This window comes from Pavona decussata, unplaced genomic scaffold (genome assembly GCF_977016875.1).
Source record: "Pavona decussata unplaced genomic scaffold, jaPavDecu1.1 SCAFFOLD_157, whole genome shotgun sequence".
NCBI lineage: Eukaryota > Metazoa > Cnidaria > Anthozoa > Scleractinia > Agariciidae > Pavona > Pavona decussata.
Genome location: NW_028145569.1, coordinates 92,807 through 117,419, shown reverse-complemented (window position 1 = coordinate 117,419; position 24,613 = coordinate 92,807). Strand labels below are relative to the sequence as shown.

Sequence of the window (24,613 nt, the reverse complement as noted above, 5' to 3'; positions counted from 1 at the left end):
AGTACAAACAAAAATATGACGTCAGATAGGAAGTGCGCGCATTTTAAACGAAAAAAAAAGCCAATGTTCAAATGTTCAAAACTTGCCATTGAAACCACGAGCTGCATTTCAGTTTTGAACTTTTTTTTTTTGACGTCATTTTATGGTCTATAAAAGTATAGAATATAGAATATACAAGCCTCAACATTTAATTTTACAATAACTGTCTAAATTCGCGTGCGTTCATTGGCTAATTTTTATCATCAATAAGAGTACAGACAGATGAAATTTTAATTAATGCGAAAATCTGTGCAACTTTTGAAGTAACAAGATGGAGGGCGATACGCCGGACTTTAATGTTTTCCACTTTAGTTTTCTAGATGACACTCTCCCTAACTGGGAAAAAGAGATAGAATTGTCAGATACGGAACTTCTCTCCTGTGCAGAAGCTCAAGTAAACGAGGCAATTGAAACAACAACTAGGTTTCCAAAATTAAGCGGAGACGACCTACAAGATATTGTTGCAAACGCGGAGTCCAAAGGCTCTAAACGAAATACAAAGTGGTTTGTAAAGATGTTTGAAGGTAAAGACACGCGATAACAATTATGACAGTCTAGTTTCTTTCAAATATTTGCGGCTAGAATTCTTGTTGTTCCCTGGAAAACGTAAGTTTCTCACCTTCCGTTTAATTTCCAGATTGGTGCTTTGAGCGAGAAATAAACAAAACCTTGCTCGAAATGAGTGAAGAAGAGCTAGACGAAAGCCTTCGACGGTTTTATGCTGAGGCCCGCACCAAAACAGGTGAAGAGTACAGCAGGTCGTCGCTTCTTGGCTTCCGTAACTCTGTTGAACGGCACTTCAACGCCAACAACCGGTCGGTAAAAATTACGCGTAATCCAGCTTTCAGCCGTAGCAACAAAATGCTGGAGAGCAAATTAAAGGCACTGCGACGAGAGGGAAAAGAAAACGTCCAGCATAAGGCAGTTATTGAATCTGCAGATCTGATCAAGATTAATAACAGCCCTTTCATGAGTCCACACACTCCTGACGGCCTGCTTCGCAAAGTTTGGTTTTACGTAACCCTTTACTGGTGTCGTCGTGGTTGCGAAGGCCAGCGTTCACTTCGTCGCGACAGCTTCAAGTTTGCCAAGGATGCTGATGGAAACGATTTCATAACGATGTCTCATGACGAGCTGACAAAGAACCACCAGGGTGGATTCAATGAGAAGACCTGCGAGGAAAGGCAAATTCGCCTATACAGCATTGGCCAAGATGGCGACGCATTTTCATGTTTTCAACTGTACGCAAGCAAGCTAAATCCGAAGCAAGAAGCTTTTTTCCAGAAGCCCAGGTCAGATGCGAAATTCCGGTTTTCTGATGCAGTGTGGTATGAAAACAAGCCACTAGGTGTCAACCGACTGTCAAAGATCATGAGAGAAATCTCCCTTGGAGCTAACCTCTCGAAGACGTACACAAACCACTGTGTACGAGCAACCGCCATTACGTTGTGGTCGGATTCCTGCATTCCAGCTCGTCACATAATGAGTATTTCAGGCCATGTTAGCGAGCAAAGCTTGGCTAGCTACAACCGACGACCGTCTACAAGCCAGCTCAAAAACTGCTCCGACATTCTGTCAACAGCCCTGCAGAACGGTCATGCTCCAGTTCCGAATGCCATCACCGCTCAACTATCTGCCCGGCCCAACTTTGCTTCGACGAGTACAGTCTCTGTGATGGCTCCAAATGCCTCACTCGGTGGAATTTTCAATTCATGCCACATCGGTGAAGCTCAAGTGTTCGTGTTTTCGAATCAATGAACATGTTTTCGCAGTGTGAATTTGATTCAGATTGATTTTTTGCAGCAAGTGAGAATTCTAATTTATGCAAGCTGCAAACTTCATTACTTCAACCTTCAACTGTCAAACTGTCAACTTTTTAACCAATGAAATTTTATTGACTGTTGTAAGTAGCCAATCAGAAAGCGAGAAAAGCTATTGACAATGTTCGCGTCAATTTGAGTAAAATCCACGTTTACGGCTGTTTACTGTGTCTTTTCCCCTCATTTTAACCTGGCAATTAACCATTTTCGGATTCATGTTATTGTAAAAAACAAATTGACTTCAGTTTTTAATGCGTCTGTCCTCTTATTGATGATAAATTGCGTCATAACATTGTCAAAGTTTGCTGTGGAAATCACTCGCCTGCGGCTCGTGATTTCCACAGCAACTTTGACAATGTTATGACGCAATTTATCATCAATAAGAGGACAGACGAATAAAAAACTGAAGTCAATTTGTTAATTGTAAAAGTGTCTATTACATGTATAAGCTACGTCCGGTTGCTTACCCTGGAAACCATGTTTGGTCCGCTGTTGGACCTTCGCACTGTCATATTTCCTCCTGAGGTAGTTCCTTAGGAAACAAAACCTGACGTTAACAGCAGTTTGACTTTTATTCGTCAAAGCTCCAATCAGGAAATCTGTGACTTTATGCATTTAATGTTTCTTTTAAGTGAAGTTTTCACTCACCACATGAAAACTGTTTCCACTTTCCATGTTTTGTTTTGTATATCTTATGTGCTCCTTTCCCCTGTTGTGTTATGGCAAAAAGCAAAACGAAACAAAATACCACCATTTTGTTAGCGTGCTCTAGCTAACAATTGTTCCACATGTTATAATCATCACATATCTAACAAGCGTGAGTGGAATTCGTTTCATCAACCAAGAAATATTGCTACTGAGATTTTGCTAATTTCGTTTTGCAAGAACAACCAGAAGACAATTTAATGGTCTGTGTTTCTCGTGCATGGTATAATGGCTCATCACCATGGCCGCTAAGCCAATCAAATCCCTGGAATAGTGTTATACAATGATCAAGTTTTTAATAACTGATAATCGATATAGCCCTATCCTGTTTCCCGTTTATTTCTCAGTAAAAATGAAGCATACATCTGAACCTTTAATTTCCAAAGCGATTAAACAAAACCATGACTGATAAGATTTCTACAAACCTTAGCGGGATATGGTTCGATGTACATACGACCTTCTTCGTCCTCGATAAGACCGCTGAAAATTAAGGAATGATAATTTTGAGAAGTACTATTGCAATAGTGCCTTCCGTCCAAGGAAACGCCACAAGATAGTTATGACAGTAATGAAATTATAGATCGTCTATTAAATGTTGTTTGCTAGACAAAACATCAAAATGAAAGGGGGGTGGAGGGGAACTGAAGCATCTGTGCAGATCAAGAGGCACTTAACCAGATTGGACACCTTATGATGTTTACACAACAGAAATCTTATTTCAAACTTAACATTAAAAGAAAATAATTAACGTCACCTCAAGCCATGGCAGGTGTCAAGAATGACAGTTGACTCTGCCTCTTGACCTTTCACGTGACCTTGGTACAGACACCTGTCTGGAGCCTCCTGATAAGAAATAGGCATTTATAGCCATTTTATAGTTGTGTGCTTAGTAACCTGGTCTTTGAATGGAAGCGAGGTGAGACGTGACTTGAAGTTCCCTGCCCGGATCCTCCCCCTCTCACCCCGCCCCGAAAGAAACAAAAACACGTGCACTATATAGGGTGAACGCTCACGCCAAACGAGTGCTCGACAACAGGGCTTATAACACCGAGAGAACTGATGTTTTAGCGGTATACAACGAGACATTTGACTTTTTCCATGCGCAAGATCCTCAAGAGGACGAAAAGCGTTTACAACAGCAAAAGAAAATACAAAACTGAATGCAAGGCTGGCACTACGGCAAAGGGCAGATTTATTAGTGGCCAATATTTCGACTAATAGAATTAGTCTTCCTCAGGGCCAGAGCTATACAAGCAAAAGAAAGTCATGAGCGATAAAAAAAATAACCCGGCTATGTCTCGTGATTAATCTACACTAGGCAAAAAGCCGACCTCGAGTTCCACTGTCGATAGCTGAATATCTATACAGTTTATACATTAATAGTAAATAATTTTAGCCTGATACCTGTCGTTGAATTAGCTCTCCATCGTCCTTGAAATAGCGAAGAGTAAATTGTGGTGTTGTTGCTATCCTATTAACAAAAATATAAATTTTGATGGTTGTGCTTAGAATGCCTCTTTACTAAGAGGATAAAATTTCCTTCTAGATTACACAAATGTGAGATATCTTCGACATTTTTTAAACTTTTATTTCATTTGTCTGTTGTTTTGTCTTTGTCACGTTGTCATAAAATTTCTCGATATTTTTTTTCATCTTATCTCTCAGCCAATAAACCTTGTCATTCACTGACGTGATTTAATTCTAACTTTTGAGTCTGCTGAACCGTTCTAGGTTTGATTATTCCACTGAATTTAAAAAGCTCTTAAACAATAGTTTTTTGCAGTTCTTTTTCCTGTATAACATCAGAACGTTCTACTTCATGCTGCCGACTTACTTGTTAAGATGAACATCCACCACCATGTCTTTACCAAAGGCTTTCAGTTTAAAGGAAGCGTGCTCGTCATGCGAGTGATCCTGGCAAACAGAAAGAAAGCAACTCGTATCATAACAAAAATTGACTTCTGTTAAGAAACATTTATCACCAAAATCACTTATGAGGCCCGGTAAGTTACCGGGACTTTCGAAAAGGGGTATCGAAAAATTGCGTATTTGGCCTGGAAAAGGGTTAGGGTTTGGGGAACCTAGCCAGACACTTCCACCAAAAATACCGAGGGGTACCACATCCCTCCCGCAATAGTATCGTGGGAGTCATGGATTCGATATCCCTTTCTAGCCCCCCCCCCCCCCTTTTTTTTTTTTTCCTTCACGCAGCTGCTCAAGTTGCGTGCACTACCTTATTATAGGAAATTAACGCTTGTCGGTTAATTAAGGTATTTGAAATTAACGCGACTTAAGTTAACGCGAATTGAAGGAAAATTACTTCCCAATAGAGGAAATTAACGCGAAAGAAGTGCTAAAATTTCAAAATGAGGGAAATTAACGCGACTTACACAAAGAAAAAGAATTTGTTGAGACAACAGGAAAAACAATTTTAACACTAAGTGTAAAAATCTGAAATGCAAACAATGTTCGTGTAATTGTCCCTAAATATAGGGTTTAAGTGAAGGAATCTAGCCACTTTGAGCGTTCTTCATATGCAGTGTCCACAATACCAGCAGATTCCACCCTGGTAAAACAATGCTTTTTCCTTTCTGGGGCGAAAGTTGTGGAAATTAAGGTCGCAGAAATTAACGCGGCACTTAATTAATGACGCGGAAATTAACGTTAACACAAATTAAATTAAAAATCCCCGTTAATTTCCTATAATAAGGTACAACATAACTGCGATTGTCTGTCATATGTTCAAGCCCCTCACGAACTATTGTTTGAAGAATTCAGAAGAATTTGCATGGTGTATAATTTTATACCTCAGATCTTGTGGATAAATCTCTCCTTGCACGACCTTTGTCTAGACGCTCAGGATAAACAACATGGAAAGTATGATCGATATCTTCAAATGATGCGCCAAACCACGCTGAAATGGTTAAAAAATAATTTTAGTAAGGGAGTAAGAAACACAATGTTGAAAGCTCCCAGCATGCAGTGCTGTCATCAGCTCAGTAGGAAGGCCATCTGCACCGGTATTGATAAACGGCCAGGGTCATGGGTTCGAGTTCCAGATCAGAGAAGCTTCACAATGTAATGCTGCTGTAGGTTTTCCAGGTTTTGCTGCTTCCATATCAAATTTATTTTCTTTCCCTGTATTTCATTAATAGCGAGATTCCGAGTTTTAATGCTAACTGGAAAAGCGATCCATTCTGCTTTGGATCAGTGCTATTATCTTTTTTCAAGCATTTTTTTTTTTTAATTTTCCATTGAATTGACTCATGGAGAACTAAGCTGGAGTCTGCAGCTGATATGGTTTTGATTTCGTTTTTTTTATGATTCCTTCATAATACCTTGATCCCATAAACCACAAACGTTTCGTTAGCGTGAATAGTTTTTCTCTTCACGACGACGATTCGAGTTTACATAGGACATTCCAATAAGTTCATTATTAGCAATTTCAGCGTGAGACAATTACAACACTCAGTTTTTTTTATAGTCTTCTTAATTACCTCCGTGTGCTGGATGGGATCTGGTTCCAGTCATCCACATTACCAAGACAATGCAAATAGAGAAAGTACCTTAAAAATACAAGAGTGATCACGCCAACCTTCCTTTGCATTGTCTAAACAACATCAACATGCAAAGAATAAGAAAACGTCTAGGGGAGGATTGCTTGTCACCTTGTTTCTACTGAAATTTTCATCAACGATATTAGTATTCGATATTTTCTGACTCGTGAAAAGATGGTCGCCCTTTGGTGTCGTGTTGCCCTTTCCTAGACTGCTATACTCTTTCTTAAGTCTCCAACGATACGACAAAAGAATGTTTTTTCATGACCATTCTTTTGTTTTTTCTTTGCTTGTGTGTGTGAGTTTTCGAAGGACCTTTATGTAAACTAAAAAATCACCAGTAATTAATGTCAGCCGTCATTAAGTAAGCTGTCATTCATACAACACACCAAAACGTTGTTGCGTGCAACTAAAGTGAGATGCGTCATTACGTAATGAAAACTACAAACCAGTCCCTGCTAAGAGCTGCACGACACTGCACTGCCCTACCACAATAATGGAGGAACCAGGTTTCCAAACGCACGGAAAGGCTCTTCAACCCTGTTTCCATCCAATTCCTAATTCTTCCTGTGTTAATTACACTCATACAGTTAAAAGTCGGATTTGCCTTCAGTAAATCATATTCCGTCAATTTGACTATTGCCGAATGCGAGCAATTTGATTTCATAAGGAGTTGATTAGTATGAAGCATATAAGCAATGAAATCCAATTCAGTTCATAGTTTTTTACCAAACGAAGCGGACCATCTAAAAAGGTAATTGGTAAGATACATCACGAAGTGACACTACAAACCTTTAAATTCCATCGTTTACACAGATTCCTCTCCAAGACTATACGCCAAAATTAAAACTTGCGGCTCGACGAAAAGCGAGTGCGTTTGACGTCCATGTCTTTTACCAAAAGACGTAACCTAATAATATGCCCAGGGGCAGGGTTTGATAGAGTAAGCTTGCGGGAGGTTACATTTGCACAGTAACTGTAAGAATGCTGACATAAGTGGGGGATGTGGAGGTGGGGGGAGGGGTGGAGTGATACCGTAATATTGTCCTGAGCTAGTCACAATATTAAATCCATTCGTTAGTTGACATGCAAACAGAATGCAAGTTGTCCTTGGTAATTGGCGATTCGATACTTTTGTTGCAAAATGAAACCTTCCTCCGGTGATATTTTGAGACCCATGCAGTTAAATTACGAGTCTCTTTCTTTTCCACACATTTCTACACCACAAAAAAAAAAATTAATAATAATAATAATAATAATAATAATAATAATAATAATAATAATAATAATAAATAAAAAAACAAGAAATAAACACGCAACGGATCTTGTTTTTGGCATGTTCATCAGTGGTTTGTATGTAATCAGTACATATTTTTTTGCAGGCGTTATTTTTATTTATTGAGTTTTTCGGGCGAGAGGAGGCAAGCGCGAGACGGGCGCGGGGCACAAGTCACGCTCCCCTCCTGTAGCGCGTGACTCGCTTACCTCCTCTCGCCTGAAAAACGCAATAAAAAAACGTGTTTTCTGCAGGCTATTCCGCAGTTTGCTAGTGGGATCATAGGAGAAATGGACGACTGCTCTCGGCGCAGGTACAGAAAGTGAAAGTTCAGTGGTTAACGAGCATAGAAGCAAAACTACACTAAAAAGCATGCTCAGTGCTGAAGTATAGGGATGTTTCAAAAAGTAACATTTCAAAACTATCACGTTTGTTTCCATTTTGGAATCACTACGAACGGAGACAGGGTATCAGATCTTACATAATTTGATAATGAGTTCACCAAATGAAAAACATGGTAGCGAGATAAAACTAGTATAAAAGAAGCTTTTAGAAGTTGAAAGGGTAGTAAGATCTAGTAAGGTTAGTTTCTGCCGTTAGATAACGCATTCAAAACTCTCTATCAGTTCTGAAGTATGTAACAACAACAATAAACTTTTATTTGCATGACCATATAAATTGTTACAGTACTTCAAACGCGTCAAAAGTCCTTAAGTTCTGTAACTAACGGAAACATAAAATACAAAGTGCTTGAAAAAGGAAAGCGGAGAAAAGAACTAAACTTGATCAGATTATTTGGTGGCAAATTGTTGCTGAACTCAAAACAAGAAGAAATGTTATCTGGGCCCAGTTGTTCAAAGCCTGATTAAGCTAAACCTGGATTAACGCAAACTTTGACTCAATTTTAATTGCCAATCAACAAAGATTCTTCCTAAAGATCTTTGGCCCTCAGTTTTGACTTATACTTTCTTTTACCTTTGGCTTGAAATTATCCTTTAAACCTATTTTAACGAACGACGATGAAAGCCTCGATTAACTTTTAATCGTGGATTAGCGTTAACCGGCTTTCGAACAACTCGACGCTGCTTATTAACAATATAATCAGATGACTTCATCAAGGCGACAATAAATTCTGTGATTGGTAAATGTTTGAAGTTTGGAAATTTAGTACCTATTCTATCATGAATAATTTTTTTTCATATCCTTAGTAACATGCAGATAGGAGAATGTTTCCTCCAGCCGACCGAGAGACATTCAAATTGATCGATTTAATTTCAGATCTTCCCTCATACCTCGTAACCGTATCCCGACAATCTACACCGCCAAAACATTGCCTTTTTCTAATTCTAGCCTATTGATACTGGTCCCTCCCGAAGCAGTCACACTATAGCTTAGCGACTGCTGAAAAAAAATTTCAAAATTAAAATTGTCATCCTCGCGATAAGGTGCATAAAAAATCCGTAGCTACGTAGAGACCATATCTGACATCTAGAAGAATGACACGAAGATATTAGCACTGCAGTGCTACACTGTAAATTCGAGGGTACGTAAATAAAGTTGATTGATTGATTGATTGATTGATTGATTGATTGATTGATTGATTGATTGATTGATTGATTGATTGATTGATTGATAACGTCTTACACTGGGTTACTTTTAAAGGGGCACTGCCACGAAGCGTTTGCTGTATGTTGGTCAAAACCGCTCAAACATTTGATAAAGTACTTCTTCTCCGACATGATCGCTCTTAGGGCACCGGGAGGAAAATACGAAATGATTTCTCCTAGCAAGAATAAATTATAATAAACGTTTTAGCATTTCTCCAGGATACATACGAGGAACTTGAAAAAAAAAAAAACTGTTGCAATATCCATTCCCATCCTAGCCATTCGCAGCCACAAAGAAATGATACTAAAACAGGGCAGAGATCCTTTTCCTACAGAATTGTTAATATGTGGAATAACTTACCATCTGAAATTAAGCTTAGCCAGTGTTTTAATAGTTTTAAGTGTAATCTAAGAACATACCTCCTGAAAGACTTTTTACGATGAGCTACCCCCTCGCCAATATTTAGCTAGTTTTTTAATTACTTAAACTGATTATCATTTTTAATATTTATTTATGTATTGTAAATTGTCACTGAAAAACCCTTATGGGGAGTGTCAATAAAGTATTGTATTTATAAGTTTCTGTGCATTAGTAGGGTTATCGTTAACAAAATTGAACCATTATTTTGACGTTTACATTCATACCTGTGTGTTTTTTGACTATTCAAAGTAACACTGCCCCTTTAAGCTTAGACTTCAAACGAATTATTCCGCTGTTCATCGCTACTTATGTTCAATGCAGTAACGCTTAGTTATTATATCAACCGATTTATTTCCCGTGGGGTCGGCCAGCTTGGCAGCTACTTCTTTCGATCCAAATTTCTCGTTCGTTTGATACCGCAGATCGCTCTTTTCTTGTAGAATAATTTCTTTCACAACTTGTGCGACATCTTCGCAACTCTGCATAGCGCTATCAAACTCCTTTGCGATATTTGCAAAGACAACCTCCATCAAGCTCTTGGTTTTGGGGTCAGCGGTTGACGTGTCTACTCGTTCTTGGCACCAGTCTTGCGCTCTTGGTACAATCGGAGTACGAACTGGGCCCGGTTCCAATAAGCAACATCTAGATAGCGAAACAGTTTAAATCAAGGGGGCATTACACCTTAATATGAATGAAATTTGAATAGGTTTTAAGACGAGATAGAATAAAGAAAATGATTTTTGGAACACCAACAGACAGCTGATACCTACGCAAGAGCACCCCAGGTTGCTAGTGGACTAACTTGGTGTCCGCCTATTAATTATTAACTACAAATTCTAATTTTAAAAGTTCACTAAATCTTCAATGTTTCTTATTTCTCTTAATTTTACCAATCCTTCTAGAAAAACTACCCCTCCCAAATATACCCAAGAATCACCCAAAAATTTACAAAATACCCCACAACACAGGTTCACGGGTCTTTGGATTGCTTGAAACGTGGGCGATATATTTTCATTAGAGCCATGTCAAGTGGCGGAAAAATGGCGTTTAGGTATAATCCCCTCTTAACATTTCGGACAATATGTAATAGATGAGTATTTTGTAATGACTAGGCCAGGGGAGATGGGATCAATGATGATTATTGAGGTAAAAACAAGATTTCAATTCTAATTACTGTCAGTATCTTATGCTGTATATTGTGAACTTGGCTATGACTTTTGAGGTCTTTTGAGTGTGGGGCTATTTAACGATGAGTTTGTGGCCATTTGAATTAAAGCTGAGCAGTGCTTTCCTATGTGCTTTTGGTAATAGAGATTTTGAATCACACTTGTGACAAACGGCAAAAATGACCACGTGACCAGATTGTCTTTCCGTTTCTATGTAAAGTTGGGTAGTTTAGCATCAGAATTATTTCGCACTATTCTCGTGTATCTACCGTTTCTTTTAAGGAAACGTAAACGTAATTTACCGTTTGCCGTTTTCCGTAATGCTGTGCAAAGGCGACACCAGGAAATTCTAAGTTTGGACCATTCCATCAAACAGCTATTAAACGATACTTTGCCTTCGTTCTGTTTGCTATTTATCATTATTGGATATGAGAATTTTTCACCTGATGTTGAACTGTCGAAGTGTTGGAGCCATACTTTCCGTCAATCCTTCAATAGCAAACTTCGCCGAGCAGTAGATCTCCACAAAAGGGACGCCAACAATTCCAAAATGGCTGCTGTTATTGATGATGACTCCACTTTGCCTCGCTTTCATGCCTGGAAGCACAGCTTGGATCAACCTCAGGGCACCGAAAAAGTTCACATCAAACAGCTCCTTTGACATATCAATAGGAATACATTCCAAGGTGGTAATAATCCCAACACCAGCGTTATTGACTGTGGATAGAAAACATTTTATGTTATTAAAAGGCTGGATTATTATATAATGCAATTCCAGGAATTTGATTGGCTTAGTAGCCATGGTATATGAGACGTTATACCATGCCCGAGAAATAGACACCATTAAATTGTCTACTAGTTGTCCTTGCAAATCGAAATCAGCAAGATCTAGCAATCTTTTTTGATTGTTTTTAATAAAACAATTATTCCACTCGCACTTGTTGGATATGAGATTATTATAGCCAACTCGTTGCTACGCGCCTCGTTGACTATCTATCATCTCATATCCAACGCACCCTTGTGAAATAATTGTTAATAATTTTCTTTAAAAGGCTAACTCACTTATGATTTTTTACGACTCATTTTATTAGAAATTAAAAAGACATATTGGACCATTTGAATAGTAAACGATTAAATACATACATGGTTACGGGATGACCAGGTTAAAAGCAAGAGAATCCTTTCCTTTGGGTCTTAGAAAAATCTCGGTAAACCTTGATCATGGTTTAATTTTGTTCTTCCTTTGAACAAATCACTTTTATTTTGTCTTCCTCTGGATATTTCAAGACATTTTCCTATTCGAGAGAGGGTAATTGGTTTTAGTTTTATTTCAGCACAATTTTGACCAATTAGACCGTATTCTTATTCACGGTATCTTCCTGGATCTGCTTATAATGAAGCTCTTGCGGGTAGAATATATTTAACTTAAATTACTCTGCGAAATCGCGCGAAATATCGCCTATTTTACTTAGCCGACGAGGCCGTAGGCCGAGTTTACCAAAATAATGAAATATTCCGCAAGATTGAGCATGACAATTTTTTTTAAATATGCAACACACTGATAACCAAGCACAGTTTATCGCCGAAAAGCTGGAGACGATCTCAGTTACTTTGCCTTTTTTTTTTCGCGGACACACGAAATTACTTATATCGCAGGATATCTGTTGACTACGGACGACGAGTATTCAGTGCACCAAGACCATGATGTTTGGGCAGTGTTACATTGTGTTCAATAATAACAAAAAATATTTGCGTATGCAAGCGATTTCTAGTTGAATACCGAGAATTAACCTGTTATCATGCGTTCTCTTTTTCGGGGGAGCGCGAAAGTGTGGCAGTCGAGTCGGCGGTCGGAAGACGGTCGAGGGACTTTCTATGTGACGAACAGTCATTAGAGGGGATCCCAATTTTCCCCATTCGCGTACAGTAATTAACACCACGGACGATTATTTTTGTAGACGGCTAACAAAACAAAATCTAAAACAACAATATTTAGGTCGTATTTACGACAAAAAAAAAAAATCAAAATAAATTTTCGTTTCTAATGACATCTTGTAGTCAGCGCGATCATTGTTTCAACACCACATACAGAACAGTAACTCAGCCAGTAGGAATGTCGTATTGACAATTAAGCATTGTATACCAGTCTACAGCAAGAGAGTCTACAGACATGTATTATTAGCCGACTAGTAAGCTTACACGCAGACTGCCTGGCATAAGCCATAAGCCACCTTTATCAAAATTAGATGAGGAATATATTGCTTAGCGGATCATGCTACAACAAGTTATATTAGACTCTGATTCGTTCTCGGTTTGTCATGCCCAATTTTATATTATATTTCGGACGATGTCAGGTCGATAAAGGGAACTAGCCGCATTACGATTTTTTTTTTTTGGTAGTTGACACCTTGTCGGATTCAATGTACAGCTAAATACACATTAATGATACGTTAAATTTACCCAAACAACCCCATGCGGTTTATCGTTTACATTGTGTAATAAAGATTGTAATACTACGCAGCGTAGTTAATAAATGTGAATTCAAAATGTTATAAAATAGACGCTGTAAGATATTTCAAACCGACATTTCGGCAATGAAGAAGGCAGCATTGCCGAAATGTCGGTTTGACATATCTTACAGCGTCTATTTTATAACATTTTGAATTCACATTTATCGTTTACATTACCGAGTCCTTCCCTAAAAGACTAAATAATCAGCGAACCAAGAAAGGGCCTTTTTGTTTCCCAAAGGAAACCAGGCTGCGTTCGAAAAAATGGACGTTTTTGTTTTTAAAAGACCTCGGTTTTTAATTTTGGTTTGACCCAAATTCGAAATCGCTTTCCATTTATACCACTTTGTATCAGTCCTTCCCGTTGTATATTAAACTACTGTATAAACCAGGCAGTTTATATCAGCCGAAGAACATTTGTCTTTATAAATTAAGAGATGGGCATAAGATAGGTTTAAACAATGTTAACTTACACAACACATCAATTCTTCCTTCAGTACCAAGCACTTCTTGCACTGCATTTTTGACTGATTCCTCACTGCTCACATCCATCTGCTTGATAATCAATGTGTCTCCAAGATATTCCTTTCCTTCTTCCTCCAGTTGTCCTTTCTTCGCCAGATTTCTCATGGTGGCGTAAACCTTGAAGCGTTTCTCAGCATCTTTAGCGAGATGCACAGCGGTAGCGAGTCCTATGCCGCTAGAACAACCGGAGATGAGAATGATTTGGGGAGCCATGGTTTTTGTGACAAGTTCACCGCCTAAGTAAACAAGTATGTTTCTGAATCAAAATGATGAAAGGAAAAGGCCAAGTACATATAACAAATATAATATAAACATGACAACTACAGTGACGGTAACTCGACAGTTATGCCTCGCTCCTGTATAAACAGCATAAAATTTCCACGGCGAAAATTGTATCAAAAGGGTACACTATAAGACCCGCATAATATCCTTTCTTCACGTTACCGTACAGATAAAAATTTCCAGAAAAAAAAAAAATGTATCACAGGGGAAGATAGATCTACTATCAGGGGAAAAAAAAAATGGCTTCGGACAAATGTTAAAAAATATGCTAATAACTGCTTTTTATGTATGACTGTCCAAATAAGCCATGTTACCCTTCTTACTCACCCCACTCCTCCCCCCAAGGCAATGTTGAAGTCCACAAGGGATTTTTCCTACAAATGCTCAAGAGTGCAAGGGGTTGGGGGTGGGGTCGGTCGTTCGGGGAACGGAGAGTTTTCGTTCTCTGCTACGCGCGTATGAAAATTAAACACCGTAAATGCAAATTTGTCCCAAACCTTTTGCTTTTCATTGTAGAACTCGGACAAGAAATCTTCCCTTACACGTTCCTAAGCTACAACATGAATGATTCAAAAGGGGAAGTTCCAGCTCAGACCTTGCAATGAATGACGGTTGAAGACAAAAAGACCTGAAGCGCTCTAATCAGGTCACTCAGTGCATGCGAATCCTCACCTTTAAAGCCCATTTATTCTTCGCAGGTATAGCCACAATGTAATTTAGAAAATGATCAATAAGTTGCATGCTTCACGGTCGTGCAAATAAAGCTGCTTGTTGTTAACATCAATCCAAAACCATACGAGCAGCAAGTTATTCTCTGCACATTGAGAACTGCGAAAGTTGAACGGCATCGAGAATTCAGTGAGGTCAAGTTTAGCCATTGCTGATTTCAGTTAACTGCCGAAATGATGGAAAACAGTGAAAGCTCTAAACCGATTAAAATTGTGCCTAAATGAACATTAACTAACCTTTGACCTACTTTGTACAATAATCCCTACTTATTTGGTTGGCTTGTTGCCGTAATTGTGGGGTAATTCTACAGTAGCTTGCGCATTCAGTAAAGATATTCTGGGCGTTTATTAGGCCAGAAACATGTTTTTACTGAACAATTTGTTTGATGTTCTGCATGAACTTTCTCTACGAACTTTCTCTGAAAAAAGGACATCAGGCCTCGTTCGAATGGAGGTTCGCGTCGTTAAAGACCTTGGTTTTTAATTTACTTCGATCAAGATTCGAAGTCGCTTTCTTTGTTCAGTACCGTCTTGTTCCAGTCCTTCACTTTGTAAATTGAACTATAAACCAAGCAACTTATAGCGGCAGAAGAACGTTTGTCTTTAAGGGAACTTTAAAAGGCATAAGATCGTTAAGTTCCTGAACAATGTAAACTTACACAACACATCAATTCTTCCTTCAGTGTCGAGCAGTTCTTGTACAGCATTGCTGACTGATTCATCACTGCTCAGATCCATCTGCTCAATAATCAATGTGTCTCCAAGATATTCCTTTCGTTCTCCCTCCGATTGTCCTTTCTTCCTTTCAAATGAAAGCTGGTAGAACGTTTTCCGGCTTATGCGCTATTAACTTCGATGTATTGAAAACCTTATTACTGGATTTTTTAACGAAAGGAATAATACTAGCTTTTATGTAATAACAATATAATGTATCGCGTTACGTCACCTGCTATATGATGCGCCAATCAGAGGCGTATTAACTGTTGAAACATTTCTGTTTTTTAAATCTTTGGCTTATTTAAACAACAAGCAACGAAAAATAAAATGTTTGTGAACAGCCAACAGCGCGCGCAATCCACCCGTCAGTTTATTTTTCAGATAAATTAAATTCTACAATTAGGTAATATTCAAATTTTCTCGCTTTTTGCGTGCAGGAAATTACTTAAGAGTACATTAAGTGTTTTTCTTTGAAAACAAACGCTATTAGTTCAGATACACAAGTTCAATATTCTCGACAAGTTCAATTGTCTCCTTTTAAATTTTGATTGTCACTAAGCTGTAAGTTCAATATCCAAAGTTACTGGCTCTCATGATCAGTGTCCATAGAATCAAACAAATTTTAGCAAGGCGACTTTGTAAATAAATCTGTCATTTCACGAGACTTATTTTTCATTCGCACGCGTCCTTACTTTTCCTCCATGTCAGTTTATAAAATTCAAACACGCGGAAACTCACCCATCACAAATCACTTTGCTGTAACGCAAATGTAGCTGGGTGAACGTTAACCACGGATGACAAAGAAATGCTTCTCGCTTTACATTTTTTTTTTTATTGTTATTTTATTTTTTAGTATGCATCAATACTGCTGCAAAAATACGTTGTCTCATTGTACTTTTGCGATAGCAGTTGACTAGCACTCAAACGATATCGCAAGAATACCACCTCACAATGTTAATAGGAAATCTTATGAAGAGAAAATGTGTTGAAAAGAATACATGTCTTTTTCAAGGTCAACACTTCTTGGAAGCGAAATTGAAACACTTGGCTTATTTCTATGCTCGGCTGCCCCCGAAAGTAAAATCCTATAATGAGCGACCGGCAACGAAATACCCAACGCAATCTCTCTCTCTTTCTCTTTAGAAGATTTTGACAGGCATGGCGCTAGCACCAAAAGGGAAGTGGGGAGTGGGGGGTGGGGGGGGGGGGGGTGGAGGGAAAACAGGAAAGTAGGGAGGAATAGCAACACCTCTAGTCACGTAGATTAATCTATGTAACCCGGGTTTTTAACCATAGATGACTTATAAAAACTCCCAAGCCAGTCATGCCTGGTGATGCTTGACATTAACGCGTGAAATAACAGTCTAAGTGCCAATTTTTAATGTTAATACTGATGGCTGGGCTTGTGAAAATACATTGAGATATCGTAGAAGTTCACTTGGTTTGGTTTTACTTAACGACCTTGGCGTTTTATAATTAGACAATATGATTGGTCCGCTATCTCCGAACATTCAACTTTGTTATCCATCATCCATTCAAAGTTTTTCATTGGTGAGACGGCGACCGCTTCCGCAAACATCTTCGAGACGCTTAAATATATGACAAAGATGCGTCCAAAGCAGTCTCCCTGATTTAACTTCTAGGCAGCCCAACCATTCTGAAAACACAGGGTAGTCTGTGGCATTCTCTAGATCGAGGTAACGCAGAAAGCCGCTAAACATTTTAAGCAAGAATTCATCTTCCACATCGGCACCCTTAATCCCCACGGAATCAAAGAACGCCTTACATTGGATTAATTTATTCTTTTTTTCGTGTTACCATGCTTCCACCAAGAGCGTGGTTAAACTCTTTACTAATCTCCATATAAACAACACACAACCCACAATTCCTTTATTCGCTCCGACGAGGGGTTAGTGCTCGAAAAGTCTGCACTCGAATCTCTTTACGGAAGCAAAATTCACTTATCAACACTGATTAAAACCAAATATTTATTTACCCACGGTTAATCGGTTTACAATCAACGATGCGAACCTTCCAATGCTAAAACACCTATTACTAATCTCGTTCCCAGTGTCTCTCGTTTTCACGTCCAAGGAAGCGAGAGAGAGAGAGAGACCCTGGCAACAAGTTTGCTTGCGTTACGAGAGTAGAGTAATCATTGCGAATTCATCTTAACGGTATTACTTTTTTTATGTCCATTTTTTTCTAAACTAAAACTGATGCCATATCAAAATTGGTAAGGTGCACCTCAATTTTCACTTTTCTTGTCTCCATATAATCGATTTGCCATTAACTTAATCGGCTCATTGGAGGCTGGATCTTTGAGTTTTGAGGCGATTTCCTCTGCAAAGAAATCAATATTTGTTAAGCAACGAAAGTTGCTCTTTTTACCTAGGATTATTTCTTTTACAGCTGCAGCGATCTCACTCGATTCCAGTGCTGTGCTTGGCCAATCTTCCATTTTGTCAAAAGTCCCATGCTTCATTATTTCTTGCGTTTTCTGGTCAGCGGTTGAGTTGTCAATGGACTCTCCCCAGACGACTGCGTTTTGAGAGATCATTGTCTTCACGGGGCCTGGCTCTAGTAAGGTGCATCTGTTGAAGCAAGGTTGTGGGAAGTACTCAGAGATTTTAAGTGTGGAATGACCCAATGAAATACTGTTATGCAGTGGGATATGTAAAAGTCGCCTTTTGATTGGGCTAGTGGAGATTACGAATGACGTCAGAACGTTTTCGAAGTCCTTCTTGAAATTTCAATGGCATAAATTAGATGGCAAATGGTTAGGCACTTAAAAGTTTTGATAGCCTTGCACAAGCCAATAGGCGTGCTCTCTTGTTACAGAGTATCAATGACGTAAACTTGAATTGTCAATCTCCGCTCAAATCATCACTGGGATGATTTTTGAAAACATTTCTTATGTTATGCGAGATACCAGATATACAGATATCCGGCCGTGCATGGTGGTATACTTGCAGATGGAAATGCTGAAGATATCTGATAGTTAAACCCATCTGCTAAGGGACTGAAATAAAGACTTCTTATCATTTATGACTTGATATCCTTGACGTTATTTTTACCTGATATTAAACTGTTGTAGCATTGGAGCCAAACTCTCAGTAAGCCCTTCAACAGCAAACTTTGACGCAGCGTAGATTCCAAAGAACGGCATACCGATAACTCCTGCTACAGAACTGCATTGAATAATGTGACCGGTCTGCCTCGCTTTCATACTGGGTAATACAGCTTTCACCAGCCGAAGAGTCCCAAAGAAATTGACGTCCATCATTTCTTGTGCCTTGTTCATCGGGATACACTCCAATGGGGCAATAACACTAATGCCCGCATTGTTAACTGAAGGAAAAAGTGAAAGGGCTTAGTGATGAAGATTTAAGAAACATTTTTAGTAATTTTCACTATATTTGTAAACACATCGGACTGTTGATCATATAATGTGCATTGTACTTCTTAAATAGGCCATTTCTGAGTTGCTTTGAACCTCGTTACGAAAGCGAGGCAAAGTGCACAGCTTTTCATGTGAAAGTTACTTTTGTTTGCATATGGATGAAAACTAATTTTTATGACTAGTAGTTCTCATTGGAAAGTGAAGTGCTGTTCCATAGCCTTATCTAAATCTGAGTTATTATATGCAAAGTTAAGTTGTTGTTTTTGTTTTGTTTTTTTTCAGGATGTTTTTTTTAATTTATTGTAATTTTTATTTTCCATTATGTTCTTGTGTTCGTCCTCGACTAGCTTTGTGGCTATTTGCGGGACAAGCAACTTATATCTAAATTAGTAAAATAAATTGTTGTTGTTGTTGTTGTTGTTGTTGTTGAGGGTCATTAAGCGCATGGAAAAGAAGAGTGGTTTAGGAAAATGCCATGTTTATGGCCACTTATAAAGCGGAGATATTCGGTTGATGATCTGCATGTAGGCATATCCTAACTGGGCGTGTTTTCAAACAGAAATCCTGGCACAATTGCCTACAAAATAAATTGAACGACCGAAAGTTAATAACTTGTATAAAGACAACATATAGCCTCGAACAAAGAAATTTTGGTCGTTGGGAAAACGCGTGACGATCAAGTACTTGATAGTTTGTTATGGTTTCCCGGAAGCCGGGCGGAAGGGGCGGAGAAAGAAGTACAACTATTAATTCCATGCAAAAATTATACCCAGATAAGAACTGCTTTAAATAAAATAGCAATAAGTTGGGTAAGAACTGCTGTACTTAAAAAAAATAAAAAATAAAAAAAAACGAATCGTCTTTTTGCGATTTCGCTTCTGTGTTGTACTAAAGTACCAGGGGCCGCCAAGGCCAGCCACGAAACAAAATTAAATCTCAAGTAAACGTTAACAGTGCGACTTTTTCATATTTTCCACAAAAGCTCGTAAAAACTTGAACATTCCATCGATTAACCGAAATAAAACAAAGTGAATCTACAAAAACACGTCGAATTTTACCGTACAGTTCAAGGAATTCCTATAAATATTCTAAATTCACGCGAATGTATGTTCACTTCGGCTTTCAAACTCTTCGCCTTCACAAAAACCTGGCTTTCCACACGAAACTGGATTTCTGCGCTATGAGGTTCCACCTCCCACTTTATCGACGGTTGAGTGTTCTTTAGGGTATTAGTTTTCACTTTCAACGATAATTGTTTTGTTTTGTTTTTTTTTTCTGAATCGATTGACTACGCGTTGCATATCAAGGGCCTCAAAATCGAGGCAAATTCGGTGATAAGCATATTAACATCCAAGAAATCTCAAAAGCTTCTGGTTTCTGGCACAGGACACCCAGGCTGTTCAAGTACACCGCTGCGAAGGCACGGTAAAAACTATGTACGAATACTCGCTTTCATAATTAGGCTCCAACAACTCGGAAATGGCCTTTTGCCGTAAAGTCACCATCATATACGTCGTAAAAGCGCAGAATAAATGAATAAATAAATAAATAAATAAATAAATAAATAAATGTACTGAATATAAATAAACTTATATAGCGGAGATATTCGGTTTATGATCAGCATGACGATATAGCCTAACTGGGCGTGTTTTTAAACAGAAATCTTGGCACAATCGCACATAAACCAACTGCTGAACGGCCAAATGTTAATTTACTTGTATAAAGACAACAGATGGTCTTGAACAAAGAAATTTTGGTTGTTGGGAAAACGCGTGACGATCAAGTTCCTGAGAGTGCGTGATGGTTTCCCGGAAGCCGAGCGGAAGAGACCGAGAACAAAGTACAACTATTATTTCTAGGCAAAAATTATACCCAGTTAAGAACTGCTTGACATAGAATAGCATTGAGACCGATAAGAACTGCTGTACTTAAAAAACAAACAAAAAAACAAACAAAAACACGAATCGTGTTTTTGCGAATTCGTTTCTGTGTTGTACAGGACATTGCCATCTTCAGAGGCCGGTGTGGATTGAAACTTGAAAAATATTAGGCTAATGTTTTTCAAGTTCTCGCATTTTTGTTTCCAAAATGCGCTAGAACAGATCACGAGTTGTTCCTTTCAAGAATTGAGTTGATTTCTTTCCTCTTGTCATTCGAGAATTATTTGGCAGCTGATTGAAGGTCTCATTTCATCATTTTTAACAAAAGATACCAAAAACCCCATGATACTTCCCCTTTAAGCATGAAGTACTGCCACAGAGACTTTGTAATCTTTTCCAATTAGACGGTGGCTCGTATTATTTAAGGAAACGAGAGTTTGTTCAACCTCGATTCTCTTCGGTGACATATGGAAAACACTCATTTCGTTACCTTTCTAAATTGCAATTCATTCTATACTATTATATTTTTCTACAACATTGTTTAATAGCGTAAGAAAAAAAGAAGCCTTTATTTATTTAATGAGATAAAATCCTTTGATATGCAGAATGTGAAACAGTTTCCGACGCGTCGGAAACTTTATTCTTTGTTGTCAATAGCTTGTCTCTTCGTCGTTACTGTTTTTCTTACGCGTAAGAAACGCATTTACTCCATAACTAGTCTCCTACGCAGCCGTTTTTAGGCTCGTTGCGTAACGCTCCTAGGAGCGTTGCGTGACGAGCCTAAAAACGGCTGCGTAGTAGACTACTCCATAACTGAATTATGCAGAAGCCACTTTCTGATTGGCTGAAAAAAATCATACGATTGTCTCATAACCTTGAACACAATAGACTAAAGCGGGAAAGTCCCAGAGAATGAGATCATAGACTTCCTGTTTCAAAATGCTGTGAATATTCAAACGTAACCATAATATAAAAAAAAAAAAATAGAGAGAGAGAGAGAGAGAGAGAGAGAGAGAGAGAGAGAGAGAGAGAGAGAGAGAGAGAGAGAGAGAGAGAGAGAGAGAGAGAGAGAAGGAAGAGACAGAGAGAGAGAGAGAGAGAGAGAGAGAGAGAGAGAGAGAGAGAATAATACAAGTGTTCACATCGATATTGAACGAGTGAGCGCAGCGAACGAGTGAGATATCGAATGTAAACACGAGAAGATAAATTCCAAATTCTCTAAGCGTCCATGTATTATTTTGTTTATTATATAAACAAGAATCAGCCATTCCATAGAGTGTGTGCACGACGGCCATGTTGGGGGACCAAAACAATACAATGATTTTCCTTTGGGAAATATATTATATTTTTATGCAAACATCTTCTATTGTTTTAGTCCTTCAAGATGGCCGCCATGCACACACTCTATAAACCAAAACCATGCCATATAGTGGAGAACCCGAAAAATCAGTGTATTTCATTGTTTAAAATACTCCAATGAAAACTCGGAGCTCTACAAAGTACAGTATAAAAATAAACGAAAACGAAAACGTAGACAAAAGTGCAAGTTGCTATGGCAACAAAAGAAGATTTCCTGATTTCTGATTTTTTTAAATATCGTATTTTTACATGTGAAAATAGATGGATTTACTCAGTGGCAGAAATCCTAATAAAACACTGGTGTTTATATAATAAAAATAAATAACATATTGATTAAATATAGTCGACGTAATTCGGTTGGTGAAATCAGGTTTATGTAATTTAAAGCCACAGTTTCTAACCACAATTTGGAACCGCAATTTAGTCAACGAAATTCGAAGCCGCAATCCAGTCGGCGCAATTAAAGGGGAAGTATCATGGGGTTTTTTACCTCTTTTGTTAAAAATGGTAAAATAAGACCTTCACTTTGCTACAAAATAATTCTAGAACAACGAGAGGAGAGAAATCAACTCAATTCTTGACAGGAACTACTGGTACTCTGTTCTAGCGCATTTGGGAAACAAAAATACCAAAATTTGAAAAACATTAGCGTAACATTTTACAAGTTTCAATCCATACCGGCCTACTCTGTCTCTGGCCAGAGGCACTAATCGACAGTTTTATTGCACTGGGGTGATAATTTATAACAAAACTAGACAATTAGTTTTTGTTTCTGTCGACAGAAAAACATTTTTGGGTTTTGAAATGACATCAAATTTTCATGATACTTCCCCTTTAACTTGGCACAATTCAATCGTCATTTTGGAACTGCTATTTGGAGCCGAAATTTGGTTAGCGCAATTTGGTTGCCATAATCTGGAGCCGATATTCAGAGCCATAAATAAACGCACCATTGATATATAAAAAATATAGATTCATTTTATGATTCCAGTTTTTGGTTTCATTGAAAAAAAAAATCATTGGAAAAAAAATTCTTGGAAAATATTATTTGACCTTGGAAAATTATGGCAGAATTATTCGCGCAATTTTTCTGACAATTTTATTATTAAATTTTTTGGTTTCATTTTTCGAAATTGCGTCAGATTCGCCAGGTATGTAACTACTACTGAAAATACCATTCTATGGACTCGAAGTGATTTCCGTTATGTATTCGATGGCGTGCACAAATACCTTAAACAACCTGAAGCCGGTGGCTAGGGTCTTAAGGCTGGTTTCCATATGATCGCGGATCGCAGATCGCAATAAGGTCTGCGATCGTCAGCGATCATATGGAAACTACTTCTGCGATCGTCTGTGATCCTGCGATCGCGATCGCAGAAGATAGAACCATGTTCTATCTAAAGGCTGGTTTCCATGTGATCGCATATGGAAACCAGCCTTTAGCTTTCGAAAGGACTTGGGTCTTTGGGGCCCATTAACTCTCGGGATTAATTATAACTTAAAGGGGAAGTATAGGGGTTTTTGATATCTTTTGTTAAAAATGATGAAATAAGACCTTCAATCAGCTGCCAAATAATTCTAGAACGACGAGAGGAAAGAAATCAACTCAATTCTTGAAAGGAAAAACTCGTGATCTGTTCTAGCGCATTTTGGAAACAAAAATGCGAGAACTTGAAAAACATTAGCCTAATATTTTTCAAGTTTCAATCCATACCGGCCTACTCTGTGTCTGGCCAGAGGCACTTAACGACAGTTTTATTGCACTGGGGTGATAATTCATAAGTTGAAAATGATGTCGTTGTCTCTGCTGACAGACAAACATTTTTGGGTGTCGAAATGACAGCAAATTTGCGTGATACTTCCCCTTAAAAAAAAAAAAAAACAAAACAAAACAGATCGATTTATGACAACTGGACTTACACAGTACGTCAACTTTTCCTTCAGTGTCGAGCAATTCTTGTACAGCTTTGCTGACTGACTCATCACTGCTCACATCCATCTGCTTGATAATCAATGTGTCTCCAAGATATTCCTTTCCTTCTTCCTCCAGTTGTCCTTTCTTCGCCAGATTTCTCATGGTGGCGTAAACCTTAAAGCGTTTCTTAGCATCTTTAGCGAGAAGCACAGCAGTAGCGAGTCCTATGCCGCTAGAACAACCGGAGATGAGAACGATTTGGGGAGCCATGGTCAGTCGGCGAGAAATATGTTTGGGACAACCCTGATTTCTTTTATATATATATTTGTTAATTTTTTTTTTTTTTTTTGGGAGGGGGGGGGGGGAGGGGTGGGAAGAGATTCAAAAAGGTTATATACGGGAGAGGCGCCGCCTAGAGGTCCAAATCCTTACCCTTTTATGTACCATTTTTGACAGGAAAGGTAACTCTTTCATATACCTTCCATAGGAAATGGTTTCCCTTTCACATGCCTACGGATGAAACACTCTATTTTTTTTACCCTTTGGGTTTGTTCGAGATATTTTGATAGGTCTTCCTTCTCGGGCCAACCTTCCAAACAACATTCATAATTTGGACACGCAACCTGGGTTGTTATGGGTATCGAATTATCTTTTGCGAGCACGCGAGCAGTGTGTTTATCTTTGCGAGCACGAGCAGTTGTCA

At 38.4% G+C, this 24,613-nt stretch overlaps 4 protein-coding genes across 4 annotated transcripts in view; 1 reads left to right on the top strand and 3 right to left on the bottom strand.

Annotated features, from left to right (window-relative positions):
* Window positions 1-7,045, bottom strand: part of LOC146465031 (uncharacterized) — a 36,707-nt gene extending 29,662 nt beyond the window's left edge. Inside the window, exons 1-9 of the mRNA XM_085128946.1 lie at window positions 6,914-7,045; window positions 6,062-6,130; window positions 5,372-5,478; window positions 4,399-4,478; window positions 3,969-4,035; window positions 3,319-3,407; window positions 2,990-3,044; window positions 2,508-2,568; window positions 2,327-2,391 (exon numbers count right to left, since the gene is read on the bottom strand). Of these exons, the coding sequence (XP_084985072.1) occupies window positions 2,327-2,391; window positions 2,508-2,568; window positions 2,990-3,044; window positions 3,319-3,407; window positions 3,969-4,035; window positions 4,399-4,478; window positions 5,372-5,478; window positions 6,062-6,130; window positions 6,914-6,926 (606 nt within the window). The 5' untranslated portion in view covers window positions 6,927-7,045. The remainder of the gene's footprint in view (window positions 1-2,326; window positions 2,392-2,507; window positions 2,569-2,989; window positions 3,045-3,318; window positions 3,408-3,968; window positions 4,036-4,398; window positions 4,479-5,371; window positions 5,479-6,061; window positions 6,131-6,913) is intronic.
* On the top strand, window positions 187-2,019 carry LOC146465032 (uncharacterized). Its single transcript, XM_085128949.1, has 2 exons — window positions 187-563; window positions 677-2,019. The coding sequence occupies exons 1-2, from the start codon at window positions 311-313 to the stop codon at window positions 1,795-1,797; spliced, it is 1,374 nt and encodes a 457-aa protein (XP_084985075.1). The 5' UTR covers window positions 187-310; the 3' UTR covers window positions 1,798-2,019.
* A 988-nt stretch (window positions 7,046-8,033) lies between the features above and the next one.
* Window positions 8,034-15,636, bottom strand: LOC146465030 (retinol dehydrogenase 8-like). The gene is made up of 4 exons (XM_085128954.1): window positions 15,296-15,636; window positions 13,575-13,862; window positions 11,035-11,308; window positions 8,034-10,067 (listed from the first exon to the last, which is right to left on the bottom strand). The coding sequence occupies exons 1-4, from the start codon at window positions 15,372-15,374 to the stop codon at window positions 9,728-9,730; spliced, it is 981 nt and encodes a 326-aa protein (XP_084985080.1). The 5' UTR covers window positions 15,375-15,636; the 3' UTR covers window positions 8,034-9,727.
* Window positions 15,637-17,322: 1,686 nt separating this feature from the next.
* LOC146465029 (retinol dehydrogenase 8-like) lies at window positions 17,323-24,180 on the bottom strand. Its single transcript, XM_085128909.1, has 3 exons — window positions 23,916-24,180; window positions 18,431-18,704; window positions 17,323-17,947 (listed from the first exon to the last, which is right to left on the bottom strand). Exons 1-3 carry the CDS (start codon window positions 24,178-24,180, stop codon window positions 17,602-17,604), a joined length of 885 nt encoding a protein of 294 aa, XP_084985035.1. The 3' UTR covers window positions 17,323-17,601.
* Between the last annotated feature and the right edge of the window lie 433 nt (window positions 24,181-24,613).